Source organism: Python bivittatus, unplaced genomic scaffold (genome assembly GCF_059951505.1).
Source record: "Python bivittatus isolate LINGU-HERP-01145 unplaced genomic scaffold, Pbiv_v1 ctg000220_np1212, whole genome shotgun sequence".
In the NCBI taxonomy this organism is placed as follows: Eukaryota; Metazoa; Chordata; class Lepidosauria; order Squamata; family Pythonidae; genus Python; species Python bivittatus.
The window spans coordinates 22,069,170-22,083,473 of NW_028277048.1; the positions used below are offsets into that span (position 1 = coordinate 22,069,170).

General features: G+C 46.2%; 1 protein-coding gene across 5 annotated transcripts; it reads left to right on the forward strand.

Moving 5' to 3' along the window:
• The first annotated feature begins 282 nt into the window (after positions 1–282).
• On the forward strand, positions 283–12,493 carry LOC103062275 (retinol dehydrogenase 16-like). 5 transcript variants are annotated; one of them, XM_088138101.1, is made up of 6 exons: positions 2,791–3,189; positions 4,176–4,262; positions 5,869–6,190; positions 6,766–7,024; positions 8,072–8,229; positions 11,195–12,493. In XM_088138101.1, the coding sequence occupies exons 3-6, from the start codon at positions 5,878–5,880 to the stop codon at positions 11,410–11,412; spliced, it is 948 nt and encodes a 315-aa protein (XP_087994227.1). In that variant the 5' UTR covers positions 2,791–3,189; positions 4,176–4,262; positions 5,869–5,877; the 3' UTR covers positions 11,413–12,493. The 5 variants fall into 5 exon arrangements, with proteins under 5 accessions (XP_025032955.2, XP_087994227.1, XP_087994229.1 ...); XM_088138103.1 differs by having other exon boundaries at positions 2,791–3,177; XM_025177187.2 differs by lacking the exons at positions 2,791–3,189; positions 4,176–4,262 and adding an exon at positions 283–684.
• Positions 12,494–14,304: the final 1,811 nt, after the last annotated feature.

The window sequence follows — 14,304 nt, forward strand, 5'->3', positions numbered from 1 at the left end:
TCTTGCCTGAGCTGTGCCAGCTCTCCCCTCACCCCCACCCCTGGCCTCCCTTCCGTTTGGTTCTCCCGTTCAACATCCGGATTGCCTTTAGGATTGCACAGTGAGACTCACACCTCTGCTGCATAAAAATACTGTCGTCTCTCTTCTCTCTGCCCCCTCTCTCTTCTCCTCCTCCCTTTCCCAACCTGCCCTTTGCTCCGGTGCATGCCCTTGTAATAATTAGCACTTCTACCAAAGATTACCCAGGAGCCAGTCAGCGTTTTCCCCAGCGGTGTGGCGAGGGCATTGCTCCACGGCCTTTGGCCCATTCCACTCTAGCGCCTTTCTGAGGCAAACCTCTGGAGAAAGCACTGGGCGCTTCTCTCCACTTCACTTAAAGCCTAAGAACGCAAGCACATGGGAATTAGGCAGGATTCACATTATGAGCCACCTAAGGATGGACTTCCCCATCAATGCTGATTTGAAGCCTTTGTTTTCTCTTAGCCGAACTCAAAAGACCAGCTACATGATGGTATCAGGTTCAACCTAAATGAGCCCTATCAACCAACCCATCTGAAACCTTGAGAAATTATTCCGGCCCTCAGCTCCTGCAGACCGACCATTTCCGCGGCCAACTTTCAGAATCGCAATTCAGCAAAAACTGTTGAGATTCTGCAATATCAGGAGGTGAAACAACTAAAAGAGGTAAGAGACTCATTTATCCTATTTTTAAGTAATAATTTCATTAAACATTCGAATTAAAAAGATGTTTGAGCAAAGATGACTTTCCCTCGTCTCCCAGAACTCTAAACCTGCCGGAGACTGCTGTCTCGTGGTTTCCTCGTGAGCAACAAGTGTCTGGAGCACTTGTGGGCGTTCTCAGGTCTTCCCCTTGTCCAGAGAGGAATTTCGAAGAGCCGGTCTACTCACTGGTTCTTCATTCCCCCATGGTCATCTAAAAGCAGAGCTGTCTTCAGTTCACCATTTCTTCCCCAAAGTCATGAGACTCATTTATCAAAAGGGTTTTTTTTCAGTTTTCCTTTAAAGAATGTACTGAAAAGGATCTCTGTTACTGTCTTTATATAATGCTAAGTTTGTCCATAGTTACTGAAGTATCTCTTTAAGGGATAGCGCCAGTCTTCCATCCCAGTCTAATTTTTTGAGCCGGAGTACCAGGAACAAAATTGTAAGGAAAGTTGAAGGTAAATGTAACGCGACAGACTTTCCTGGGGGAAGGAAGGTTACAACTTCCAAATTCTAGGGTGATTGGGAACAAGTATAGGTTTTTAATTCTTTTCCCCATTACAGGCGCACAAAAAATATACAGTAATCTAAGAACTGCACTTGGCCTAGTGGCAATCATTTCTGGCCCCCAGAACGCCCAAAAGAGACAAGGGAAACTTTCCCTTCCTTTGGGGACAGTATGTTTGTGACTTTCAAAAGATTTTCATGGTTTAAATTCTGGAAATATGTTTTCACTTTCCGAAGCTAGCCCTACATCTTAGGGATTTCCTGGTGGTTTCCTATCCCGAGTCCTAAACAGATCCCGTCCTCCTTTCCCCAAAGTCAGATGAATGCTGCCGCCTCTCTGGGCCTAAAAGGGAAAAGTGTTACACCAGCGTTCTTCACACACCGCAACTGCAACATGTGTGGCCTTGCTGGCCGGGGAATTCTGGGAGTTGAAGTCCACACATGTTGCAGTTGCGGTGCCAGGCCTGAAAAACCCTGCGTTAAACTGTATTAAGCTGAGGACGTTCCCAGAGGAGGCTTCTGCTGTGCCGTCCCCCGGCCTCAGGCAGTCAATGGGGATCCAAACAGCTACATCTTCCCCTTAAATCCATCCCGTTTTCCTACCTCTTCATCCAACTTTTTTTTTCCTTACCTCACAAAACCGGTTAAGGAGGGAGGTAAGCCATGCTAGGTGCCTAGCGGGCAGGTTTGGAATTGGGAGAATACCGTATGCTGCTCTCACCAATGGTGCGATTTGTGCCCATTTATGTTATTTGTGTAATGATGTCCGTATGCAAATGTTGTACAATTCCCACGATGCACTGCTCTCTGATTCAACAGACATTCCTGAGTAATGGACGCTCTCCCCACCAACTGGTCTTTTAAAACAAGGTTTTATTGTGTAAAGATTACCAAAAGAAAAACAGAGGAAACAAACATGATAAAGGATTAGCCTTGGAGCATGGGGAATCGGTTAAGGCAGTGTTGTCCAAACTTGGCCACTTTAAGATGAGTGGACTTCAACTCCCAGAATTCCCCAGCCAGCCATGCTGTCCACTCATCTTAAAGTGGCCAAGTTTGGACAACACTGGGTTAAGGAGTTGGATGAGTTTCAGTCTGCTCATGGAGTGGCTTTGGGCCAGTTATTCTCTCACGGCCCGCCAACTTCGCCAACTTCCACTTGGGGAAAATAGCAGGAATATATGCGGCCTTGAGCTTTTCTGCAAACAGCAGGTTATAGTCCAAATGCACGCAAACCTACAGTGTGGAGCCACTATCTGAACATAGTTTTGATATTGGGTGATTCAAGGCGCTACCTGAGCAAGGCTGCCGTTCACCCGTTGAATAAGAAAGCTGCATGGCTTCATTCTCCCAGCGTCACGGACCCTGCGCTTGCGAGCGCAGATTTGCGCGAGGAGCCAGCCCATGACTTAGCATATTTATAATATTTCCTCTCTGTCTTTTGGCTGCTTTCTGATTTCTTTACCTTAATTTCCTAGGCCTGTGGGAGGAAGTGCAGCAGGGGGCGCTCTCTGTGCTCGGCCACAGCGGCTGCAGCCGGGCAGCGATCTTCCTCCCCCCACCCGCACCCCCTTCCCCAAGGCCATCACGGCGCACGTTTGCTTGCAGCGGGCTGGAAAGGTTTCACTTAGCCCCCCACCGCTCCGCCGGCATTCCAGCTGCCCGGCTAATCGAGCCGCCTCCCGGCGCCTTCGAGGCAGCCTCACCGCCGCCCGCCCCCCCCCGACCAAACAAGCGCTAAGGGACCGCCTGCGCGGCTGCAGCCGGAGGGGCGGAAGGGCGGCGTCTGGCGTAGGCAGGCAGGCGCGGGAAGCGTAAGCCGGCCCTCGAGACCGCGGCTACGCTAGGCAGCGTGTCCTCCCGCGATTCCTGCCCGGAGCTTGGCTTGGGAGCTCCGCAGCAACGAAGAAGGAACAGCTACAGCGAGGCAGCAACTTATTTCACCCAGTACGAGACCAGGTGAAAAAAAGCCTTAAAAGTCGTATGCTACTTTATAGACTTTGGGGCTCTTCTTTGAACTGCGTACTAAAAGATTGAGTATAAAGGACCTTGCAAGTCCTAGATGGGTGAAGAGCAATAGCTTGTAGTCGTTGGAGAAGGTGTGGGCTGCAATGAAGCACTTTATACAGATTTGCTATGCTGTGGTGTGTCCAGTCCCTGGATAGCAAAAGACCCTCACAGTCTATCTTCTCCCCCCCCCCCCTTAGGTTTCAATCTAATCTTTTGCTCAGGAGCTCCAGACAAGGTACATAACAGCCCTTGGTCCTGTTTTCCCCCACAACAACAGCCCTGTGAGGTAGGCTGGGCTGAGAGAGCACGACCGGCTCAAAGTCACCCAGTGAGCTGCTGTGGTTAAAGGTGGACCAGAAGCTGAGTCTCCTCAAGCCACACACTCTCCACTACACCAGATTACTGCATTTAGCCACGACTCTTTGTAAAAGAAAAAAGCTTTGAATGATTATGCCGTTAGGAGTAAGTCAGTTGTAGAAGCCCAAGCAACTTTTTGTCCACATTTTGAAAAGGAAACAGGCAGAATTCGTGTGGAAAAAATGGATGCAGTAGAGCTTGAGCGATTTGGAAATTATTAGAAACCCAAATTTTGGGTCCTATCTAATAGATGAATTACAGGTGACTTAAATAAGGTGTGAATATTGACAAAATGGGTTTTATGAAATAAGAATGACTAAACTAATGCAAACTTTGTAACAGTATAACTAAGAAATAGTATAACTACTTTATTTGCAGAAGAGCAAAGTCAGGTCGTATGAGAAAGTGTATACAGTATTTGGTTCTTATGGATATGCCAGCTAATACGCATCAGTGTGGTAAAAGTGTGCCTGAGTAGAATTCTGAATTAAGAAATATTGCACATCATTTAATTGTAAAGCTTATTTTATCAAGCTTAAATTATGAATCTATAGTTACCATGAGTTTCATTTTATTAGCAGTGGGATTTCCCTCTCCTTCAAGTAGGAAAGCAAGGGGATAGGAAGGGAGGATAGAAGACTGTTTTCAGCGGTATTAAATAAAATGTAAGTGATTACATTGACCTTTATTCTGGGGTAATTGTGACTGTTTTAATTGTTTTATTGAAGGCACATCCAGCCAGAACACACCCAAAGAAGCGCGGAGATCTTTCTTTAGGGAAATTTTTCTCATATGACGGCAGGGCTGGTGCTGTGGAATCCCCCCCTCCCTATTTTTTTCACCTCTCTAGAAAGCCTCCCCTCTTGTTAGCAAAGAGAAAATCCTTGGGAGCTGGCAGTGGAAGTTAACAACCTTGTTAGTTAGTTAGTTAGTTAGTTAGGGTTGGGTGGCGTCACTTAGAAAGAAAACAGAAAACTTTGGTTGCCAGACAAAGATCTGCTCTCTCCAGCATCCAGAGCACAAATGGCACAGAATCACAGAGCCCCGTAGTGGGTGGGAGGGGCCGTCCCGCAGCGGGCCAATTGGAGCCCTGCGGGTCACCGGTCTCCCTCAGGCTCCTCCTCCAGGTGAATCAGAACGTTTGGCTGGGTTTCCAGGATGGAGACTCCATTGTGAGGAGACGTCCTCTGCACGAGGCAAGCAGGCCATCTCCGTGCTGGGGACAAGAATGAGGCTCCTCAGTCTTGGAACCAAGCTGGTAACTTGACAAGCCTTCCACTAGATGTAGCCCATGTCTCTGGAATCCCTGCGAGGCATACCCGATCCGTTGCAGCTACAACAGGTTGAGACTGTCCAGTGTACCCAACCACTGCACCAACGGGATCCTAAAACGGTGTGGCATCCAATCCACCTTCTTCGGCCACATTGTCATTAGGCTCCTCCAGCATAATATTCAGGAAACAAAGAAGGCGTTCATTTTGGAGGTGAAGATGGTATTAGTGGGGGCAGTATACTCTTCCATCCAGCGTTATCACATATCACAAAAAAGTGGATCACATTTTTCCTTCACTGCAGCAGTTACCCACACATTCACTAGTCTGTGTTGGCACCTCATCTCCCTCTTACAACTCCTTCAGTGACTTTGCGGTACAGACATAAAAACATTTTCGTCTGTGATAGACATGCCGAGGTTAATTTTAAATACAGTTAGATATACTCAGTTGAACACTGCTCTCCACCAGATTCTTCTCTTTTCTCTTTTAGACTAAAGATATAATTGAAAACAGGAAGCCCTTGCTTACCAACAGTGATTGGGACCAGGAACTCCATCACTAAATGAAAGGTCGTAAAGCGTGACATCATGTGAGCTATGATGGCAGTTGCAGCAGTTCCAGTTGCCATCATTACGCAAATTCCACACGGTCGCAGCAGCTCACAGTCACACGGTTGCCATTTGCATCCTCCTGCCAGCTTCCCCATTGACTTTGCTTGTCAGAAGCCGGCAGGGAAGATTACAAATGGTGATCACATTAATTTTAAAAAGAGTATCCTGATGGTAAATGCTGTCAACCAATGGAAAAGGTGGTGTCATGAAATGCTATGCTCCCCTTCATCAGACTATTTATGAAAAGCTGAGACGGTGCAACACAATATATACTTCCATTCATTAGATTACTGTCAATACAAATCAGCGGCTGACGTTTTTAGACTCCTAAAGCTATTGAATTAATACACAGGATTTTTCTGACTTGTACTTCATTTTCTTGGTAGGTGTCAGCTATGTGGCTCTACCTGGCTGCCCTGGTGGGGCTTTACTTCCTTCGGCGATGGTACCGAGAGAGACAGACGGTGGAGAACCTGACGGAGAAATACATCTTCATCACGGGGTGTGACACTGGCTTTGGGAACCAGCTGGCCAGGCAGCTGGATGCTCGGGGCCTGAGGGTGTTGGCCGCGTGTCTCACTCCGGAAGGGGCAGAACAGCTGGAGAAACTCACATCGGACCGGTTAAAAACCACCCTGCTGGATGTCACCAGCACTGAGAGTGTTGCGGCAGCAACTGAGTGGGTGGAGGAGCAAGTAAGGGATAAAGGTAGAGTCTAAATGGGGTTCTTTCTGCATGAGGCCAGTTGGACCAAACTATTGGCCCACCTAGCCAACAACTGGAATTCTACAAGCAGAAGATAGTATCCTTCCCTAGGATTTCTCCCCAAAATCTGGGATGTGAAAAAGCATTATCTCTGATCATGAAGTTCCATGATGCTTTTGTGGACAATATTTTTGAATAAATTTACCTGTCATAACCTCCTGTCACCAATACTTCCATCTTCCAATTGTGTTTCACTTTATTAGCTATCATTCAGCATTAGCTAGTCTAGGCAAGTTCAACATTTTTTCAGCCATACCTGACATGCCTTTAGAGAAATAGAGTTGATGGCATCAGCCCACTTAGCACTCAGGGGGTGTCACCCAGTCACTGAGTATAGTTGAAGACCAGGGCTGATGAGGTGGCACCAAGGAAAATCCTGTTGCCTTGCTCAGATACTTCCAAGCAGTGCAACTCAACTCAAAAGTGGTGGAGATAACGTGCTCTGCCTTGAAGGGTGGCAGGGCAGAATCAATGCCTCTAGATTTGACTAGTTCAAAAACTGCAGTCTTTTTCCGTAGGCCTCTGGGGCTTGGTGAACAATGCAGGCATCGCTTTCCCGTTGGCCCCCAACCAGTGGCTGACCAAGGATGACTTTGCAAAGGTGCTAGATGTCAACTTGCTGGGAGTGGTTGATGTGACACTCCACCTGCTGCCCCTCATCAGGAGAGCCAGAGGGAGAGTGGTCAATGTCAGCAGCCTGGCTGGAAGGGTTGCCTACAGCGGAGGAGGCTACAGCCCGTCAAAATTTGCATTGGAAGCCTTCTCCGACAGCCTCCGGCAAGTCATTCCCACGGATAATCATTTCATTCTGTTTCTCCTAGGCCTGCTACCACCACGGGAAAGAGGAGATGAGGCTAGAACTCGTCTAGCCTCTCATCTCAGTTAAAAATGCGCTTGTTGAATACGTATCATCACCATCTGCTAGGCATCTCATGTTTCAACTCTGTCTTTTTTTATTTTTTGGCTTGGGCATTCCAGCATTTTCTGTCCAGGTTTACGTCCAGGTGCCTTACTTTCAAAATGAAGCACTGCCAACCCTTGATTTGGCTTCCCTTTCACATTCCTGCACCCCAGCATTTTGGGTTTCTTTTTTTAAAAAACACACTTCATTTAATGGAAATCCACATAATTGTATACTTTGATACTTATCCAATAGCAGTAAAACAAGAACTAAAGTAAACTAAACTAAACAGAAACTAAAAAGAAAAATGTCACTCTGATTTACTTTTAATTTTCCCAATTCTGATTTTGGTGGTGGTGGTGGTGATGATGATGATGATGATGATATTTCTGACCCCCCACCTACCCAGACTTGACTGATCTCAAAAACCTCAGTAGCTTTCAGTTGTATGAAAATTTTATTAGACTTTAAGGTGCCACAAGACCAATTTTTGCTTTTAGCCTGTATAGAAACTGCTTGAATGTGACTGTGAAGTCACAAAGAATTGAACTCAACTTGAAGACTTGCAGACTTTAGCCCAGCAGGTGGCAGCAAAAAGCCAACTTTGGCTGATCTCCTAAAAACTAAGTGGGATCAGACCTGTTTAGTACGTGGATGGTGGGCAACTAGGAAATCCCCGGGCTAGACCAAGAGTTAAAAATATCCTGGAATAAGGCAGTGGCAAGCCACTTCCACATTGTTGCCAGGTAAACTGCATAGACAGATGTGTTAACAGGGTCACCAGAAGCACCATGTAGTCACCATGCAATCGAGGGGACATTTTATGAAGGGTATAAAACCAGTCAGATGAAGCAAGGAATTATTCTAGTTCTGGGCAGGGGGTGGGGAACCACCACTTTTTCAAGAGCTGATTTTCCTTGTAGGCGTGAACTGCGTCCTTTTGGGGTCAAAGTCAGCATCATCGAGCCAGGCATGTTTTCAACAGGAATTAATAAATGCGCAACAGAGTACTTCACCACCTTCTGGAGCAAAGTACCAGCTGATATCAAAGAACTCTACGGCCAGGAATTCAGGAGTAACTGTAAGTTCAAATTTTGTAAACCAGAAAGTTAACATTGCCAGCAAACATTAATCTTGCAAGACCTTATTTCTCATAGCGCAAGCTTTCATGGACTACCATTCATTTTGTCAGATGCAGGCACTCTTCTCCTGAGAACAAGATGCGAGTCCAAGTGTGAGCAGATTCCCCTTTATGTGGAAAAAAGGCTGAGGAGCTCTGAGGGCGGAAAGAGGGCATATGGAGTTGGTGGGCTGGTATGCAAGGCGAGAAAAACTGGGCGGCAAGAGAAAGAGTGGGACAGCCATCTTGGTCTGTGATGCTCTGGAGTCCTGCTCTGATATTAGATTCAGCCCTGCCAAAACCACTGCTGAGAAGCAGAGTCCCATGGAGTTCGAGGGGGCAGGTTCGCTCTTGAGAAGTGCGCGCAGCTACATACAGAGCTGCCTGCGACTGCTAGGGAAAACCACTCCCTGCTTGGGGTTGTTATGATGCATCCTCCATGTCCAGTGAGAGGAACAAAGAAATTTGTTTTTCCAAACAAAGAGCATCACACGACCGCTGCTACAATAATAGTCTTGCACCAGCCAGGGGGGTTGGACCGCACGATCTCCAAGGCACCTTCCAACCCATTCATCCCATGGTTCACCAAGTAAACAGGTCAGAACATTTCCAACTGTTGGTGACCACCCCCAGAAAAAGTGTGCCATTTTCTGAATGATTTCTTTCTTGAGAGATGATGGACCACCACCACCCAAAGTAAAGGTCTTCACCATATCCCTGATTATAAAAGTTTATTCTGCTAAATTAATGGGTAGTCTAAGCACTCCACGCTGTGCTGGTGTACGTTACCATTATCCCTCAAGGCAAAGCCTTTTCCCATCCGCAGCACCACTTTTAACAGTCTTGATTTTTTCCCAGTGACACTTGATAACGCCTCTGGGACATTGACTTATCTTTGCAACGTGATAAAACAGAATGGTTCCAGCAATCAGGTGGAAATGTTTTTGTTCTACATAATTGACTAGTGGACAGTGATTGCTAATATGCTGAGCCTAATTGCACTAGGTTATTTCTTCAAGCGCTTTCCATCTTACAACTGTAGTAGCACTAGCCCTGGCTCATCGTTGTTAGCTGGTAACCAAAGAAATAGAGTGGAGCAGAGGAGGGCATCACCATGCCAGGCAGGCACCAATAAATGAAAGGTTATACATTGTCTCATTCCCGTCTAGCCTATTTCATTTTCAAAGCAAAGGGTGCGTGTCTGTGTGTGGATTTAGTAATATGCACATATACACGTCCTTTAAAATCGATTGACTGATTATGTGCCATTAGGTCACTGTCGACCCTTAATAACCACATGGAGTTTCTCCACGGCAGTCTGTCTCTTCCTTGGCCCTTCAGGCCTCCCAACAGTGCAGCCATCGCTGCTGTAACGAGCCCATCCACCTTGCCGCTGGTCGTCGTCTTCCTCTCCTTCCTTCCCATCCTCTAAAACACTGATTTTAATATGAAAATTCTTATTGTGGTAGATGGATTTTATTGATCGTTGCTCCGCTCCAGCTGTTGCAGTCACACTAAAGTTTACCGCTACTGTTCTAAAAAAAGCTGGTTTGCGTTATCCTAACTAGGACACAGCTTTAAGCCATGAGAGGATCTCCCAGATTTAGAGTTAGACTAGAAATGGTACTGAGATGTTTAAAAAATAACAGTAAGTAGACAGCAAATGTGTTTCTCTCCAACTGGAAGACCGTAGCATTCAACAAAAGAATTCAATGGCAGCAAAGTAGCAGCACAGATTTTTACCACATGACTAAATTAGGTTTAAGTTTATATACCTGTACGTGGGCTATCCAGATCTTATAGATATGCCAAAACGTATCATGTTAATGTTAGGTCTGATCGGAGAAAAAAACTGGGAAGTGTGTGTCGGTAATAGCATGCGCGAATCTAATTTGCATGTTACACTGAAACTTCCAGATGAAGCAGAATAGAGTGTACTTTTTCTGTTTTTTTCCTCTGAAAATTATGTTATTAAATACAAATGAAACCTTCAGATATTGTGAAGTACTTGCACCCTACTTAGAAATGGGGAAAAGGGTCAGGGATCCCAAGATTCACTCAAGACTGAACTTCCCTAGGTGTAAGTTACAGGAAACTGATGCCGTTTTTACGATATAAAATGCTTCCGGTGTCAACATCCTAACAGATGACTTTTCGCCATAGCGTCTGAAGATTTCCTGCAGAGGACTTAACCAGCCTTTTACGCCTTTTTTTTTTAAAACACCAGATCCAGCATAGATAGCCCTCAGCTTCATATGCAGATCCCACTTACCCACTCCCTGAATTGTTTTTGCTTTCTTGGGTGATCGTTACACCTCCCAAGACACCAGAAATTTACTATCAGCTGCTGCTTTGTCAAGTCTGCAGAGGCTCCACCTCCAAACATCAAATTAATACCTCTGCCACCTAAAAAAATAAAACACCGGAGGGTTTCAGGCCAGAATGCTGAAATCCCTCAACATTTTGGCATTCTCACGTAAGATCATGGGAATGCGATGGCTGAAATCTCATAAGGTTTGCTGATCTCAGACACTTTAAGTGGGAATAACTATTTTTAGGATAGGTGCCAACGCCAAGTGCGAGATCATGCAGTGGCACGTGAAGATATTGCCAATCACTGGCACAGCCTAATGTAGAAAGGCATATTAAAACTGGCAAGATGACACCTAGAACAACAATTTTCTGTCACGTTTTCCAACTCGGTAATATAGAATACAGCTTCATCTCTTTGGAAGGTAGCCACAGCTGTGGTACAGGAGAGGATACAGCACAAGGCCGTCAAGGCATGAGAGACGCAACGCTGTTTTACAGCTGAGGGGCGGATCCCAACACAGGCTGCCAGTTGACTGTTTCTCATGCTGACAAGCAGATGGTTTGCCTAATCAAGGAGGGCTGACTTGTTCTTATTCTTTCCCTCTATCCACAGTTCACCAAACGTTAGTCGGCAATAAATGGCAGAAGACAGACCTCCACCTGGTTACGGACCGTATGGAACATGCCCTGATCTCTCCCTACCCTCATAGCCGCTACACTGCAGGCCGAGAGGTCAAATTCTTCTTCATCCCCCTCTCTTACTTGCCAACCTCACTGGCAGATTATATTATGACTTACGGCCACCCCAGACCAGCCAAAAGTCTGTATTGATCATAGTCTCATCGTTTGTACAAGAACCAGACTATACTCCTCATTTAGCAACTACCTCGGTTAGTGACCCTTCACAGACACTACAGTAATAAAAAATTCATTTACCAACCAATGGGCGCATTTACCACCAAATTTCATATGCATTATAACAATGCACACTGCCCTACAATGTACACTCTCTCTCTCTCTCTGTCGTGTGTTCACTTAGCAACCATTTCGCTTCACGACCCGGTTGTTGGAACAGACTTCGGTGACTGAACGAGGAATGGGTGTATAGAAATGAGGAGACACACGGATTATAGCAAGGTCCTCCGAGGTCCTAGGAGAGCTTTTCAGAGCCTTGCCAGAACAGATCTGGTCATCTAGGGACAGCCGCCTCCTTGTGAGGTTCATGGGGTGTGGGTGACACAATAGGCCTCTGCTGCTCCCGCTTCCTGGAACTCTCTCCCTGCTGGTGGTACCTGCAGCCCCCACCTTGGTGACATCCTGCAACCAAGTTAAAGCTGGATTGTTCCACCTGGCCTTTGGCCTTCGGCCCCCAGCGGATTTGGACAGGGTTGTCTGTCTTAGTTATTTAATTTAATTTCAGGTTGTGTTATGTACTTCGTTGTCTTATTTGGTTGCTCCATGCCAGCCACACTCCTTCAGGATGAGGATGGGGTTGTAAAATAATTGGTAAACTAGACAAAGGGGGTGTTACCTGGAATTTTAGGCTTCATTATTACCTTTTTAATAAAGGTGATATTGGCCTTTTAGCGTTTTAGCATGGCATCCATGCCTCCTTTTGAAGTTCAGGAATCCCTGTTTTCCTTTTGGAGTCCTTGAATGTTGCAAGCATTAAAGAAACAAGACTGGATGGGAAAGCAGACGATGCAACATATTTTAAGAGTATCTGTCTTTTCTCACATCTAACCAAACAAAGCCTTTGCACAACAGTGCCTTTCATTGTTTGATTTGTTGCTTTCTGGCGTATCACGTATACCAAATGCATGTATCATTTGTTTCTGTACCCTATATAAAGAATTGGCTCCCCCTTCATAAACACTTTTTACTTTGCCTGCAACTTGGTGATTTGTATTTTCGGGGGACGGAAAAGGCCACCTTGTAAAGGTAAAAGTGTTTTGTCTCCCACATTCAGGGATCAAGTTCCTATGGGCTCTGCGCCAATTCCGGTGCCTGAACGTTAAAGGCAACGGTGGCAGAACACCACTTTTGCACTCCTGGGGGACTGGTGGAGGACCTCTTCCTGCAAAAGTGGAGAAATCCAAGATTTTGGCGTAACGGGGATTCAGTGCCAGCGCGTTCACCCTTTGTCTTGCTCAGAAAACAGCTCAGCTTGCCTAATTCCCAAGCCATCATTGCTCCAGCAATAAGGCGTTTCCCCTGAAAACTGAAGGTGGGAGGATACCAGGACGCCCGTGAGGGTGAAGAGAGAGAAGGACGGTGGTGGACCGTCAAACATCTCCTCCCCCGCGCTCTGCACAAAAGGAAGAATGGGAATTGCTAGCACCCATCCTCCCCGGGAGTCAGTGGCAGAAATGCAGACCCTTCTTCCCTACTGAGCAGAAGGAAGGGGCAGGTTGACCTCTTCCAATTGCACCGCAGCTCCCCTCATACACACCATTGTGGGAACAGCAGTTGTGTGGATTTGCAAAGAATCAGCCGCCAGATCAAGCCAAACTCCCTTTTAGAGCTGAATCAGCACAGTGGTGTGTGTGTGTTCTTTTTATGTGCAAAAACACTGGAGCGGTTGCTCTGAAGGCAGACCTGTGAAGCTCTCCAGCTACCTTTGTCCTTGAAAAACCTTGAACAAATATTGTTTCAGCTGAAGCCTGGGGATAAAGCCTGTTTAATCCCCCAGGAAAACAGGCCCGCCATAAGTTCTGCAGGGCTTGAGGGTCACGAGCAGAACGATCTTTCCATGGGTATTGTTTGCGTGACAGCAGGCAATCAGCCATGACTCTCTGCTATCCTTCCATGAGACCGCGGTTCTCGACGGCTAACATGAGGCCCTCAGAGTGAAAAAGCCTAGGTTCTCATAACTTTCCCACAGCAAGGAGGGACCGGTGCTGAGTGGCAAAAGGAGGAGGAAGCTGGAGCCTCAAAGCAAAGTATTCTGGGAAGAAGGAGAGTTGGAGGTGTCATGGCTGGCCGTGTCACCATACAGTAGTCTCCCTCTCCTAGGCTATTCCCATGTGTGGGTGGGAATATTTGCAAGGATTTCCAAGAATCGGAGCTGGCAGACCAATCTGGATGCTAGGCCCTGCTGGCTTCATTCAAGTCAAGTCTCATTTAGAGCTCCTTTCCCACTATTTCCCACTAAGGAAAGTGGGAGAGTGGGGATAAAGAAATTAGACTCGTCATAAAATACTCCCTGAGATCAAAGTATGATTTCCTTTCTTGTTCAGAGTTTATAATTTTCTTGAGATAAGTGTCAAGGCCGAGGACCATCTGTCTTCACTAAATAACTGTCCTTTGTGTTGTTATCTTTTCTTCCTTCGTGATTCACACATTCTTACCAACAAAAGGCAAGACTTCTTTCATCACCTTTCATCCCCATGTCTCGCCTTGGTGTGACCCTTTCCTTTTTGTAAACACATTCAGATTCCAAGCCTAATCACTTTAACCAGTAAGTACCAGAAAGTCTTCTTACCAGGACGTTTTGTTAAAAGGTGATTTCTATTCCTTACAAAACACACCAGAAACATCCCCAGAGGCGTCTTCAGTGCTGTGTCACAGATCGATTTCTGGGAAACTCACTCTGTTTGGATGACGCTCCCAGGGCTCACCCAGCGATCAACTGACGGCAGCAGAGATGCATCAAATTATAATCTGTTATTACCATCTGGCTGTAAATAAATTTATATAAATGGCCTTCTAATTTCTGCAGCC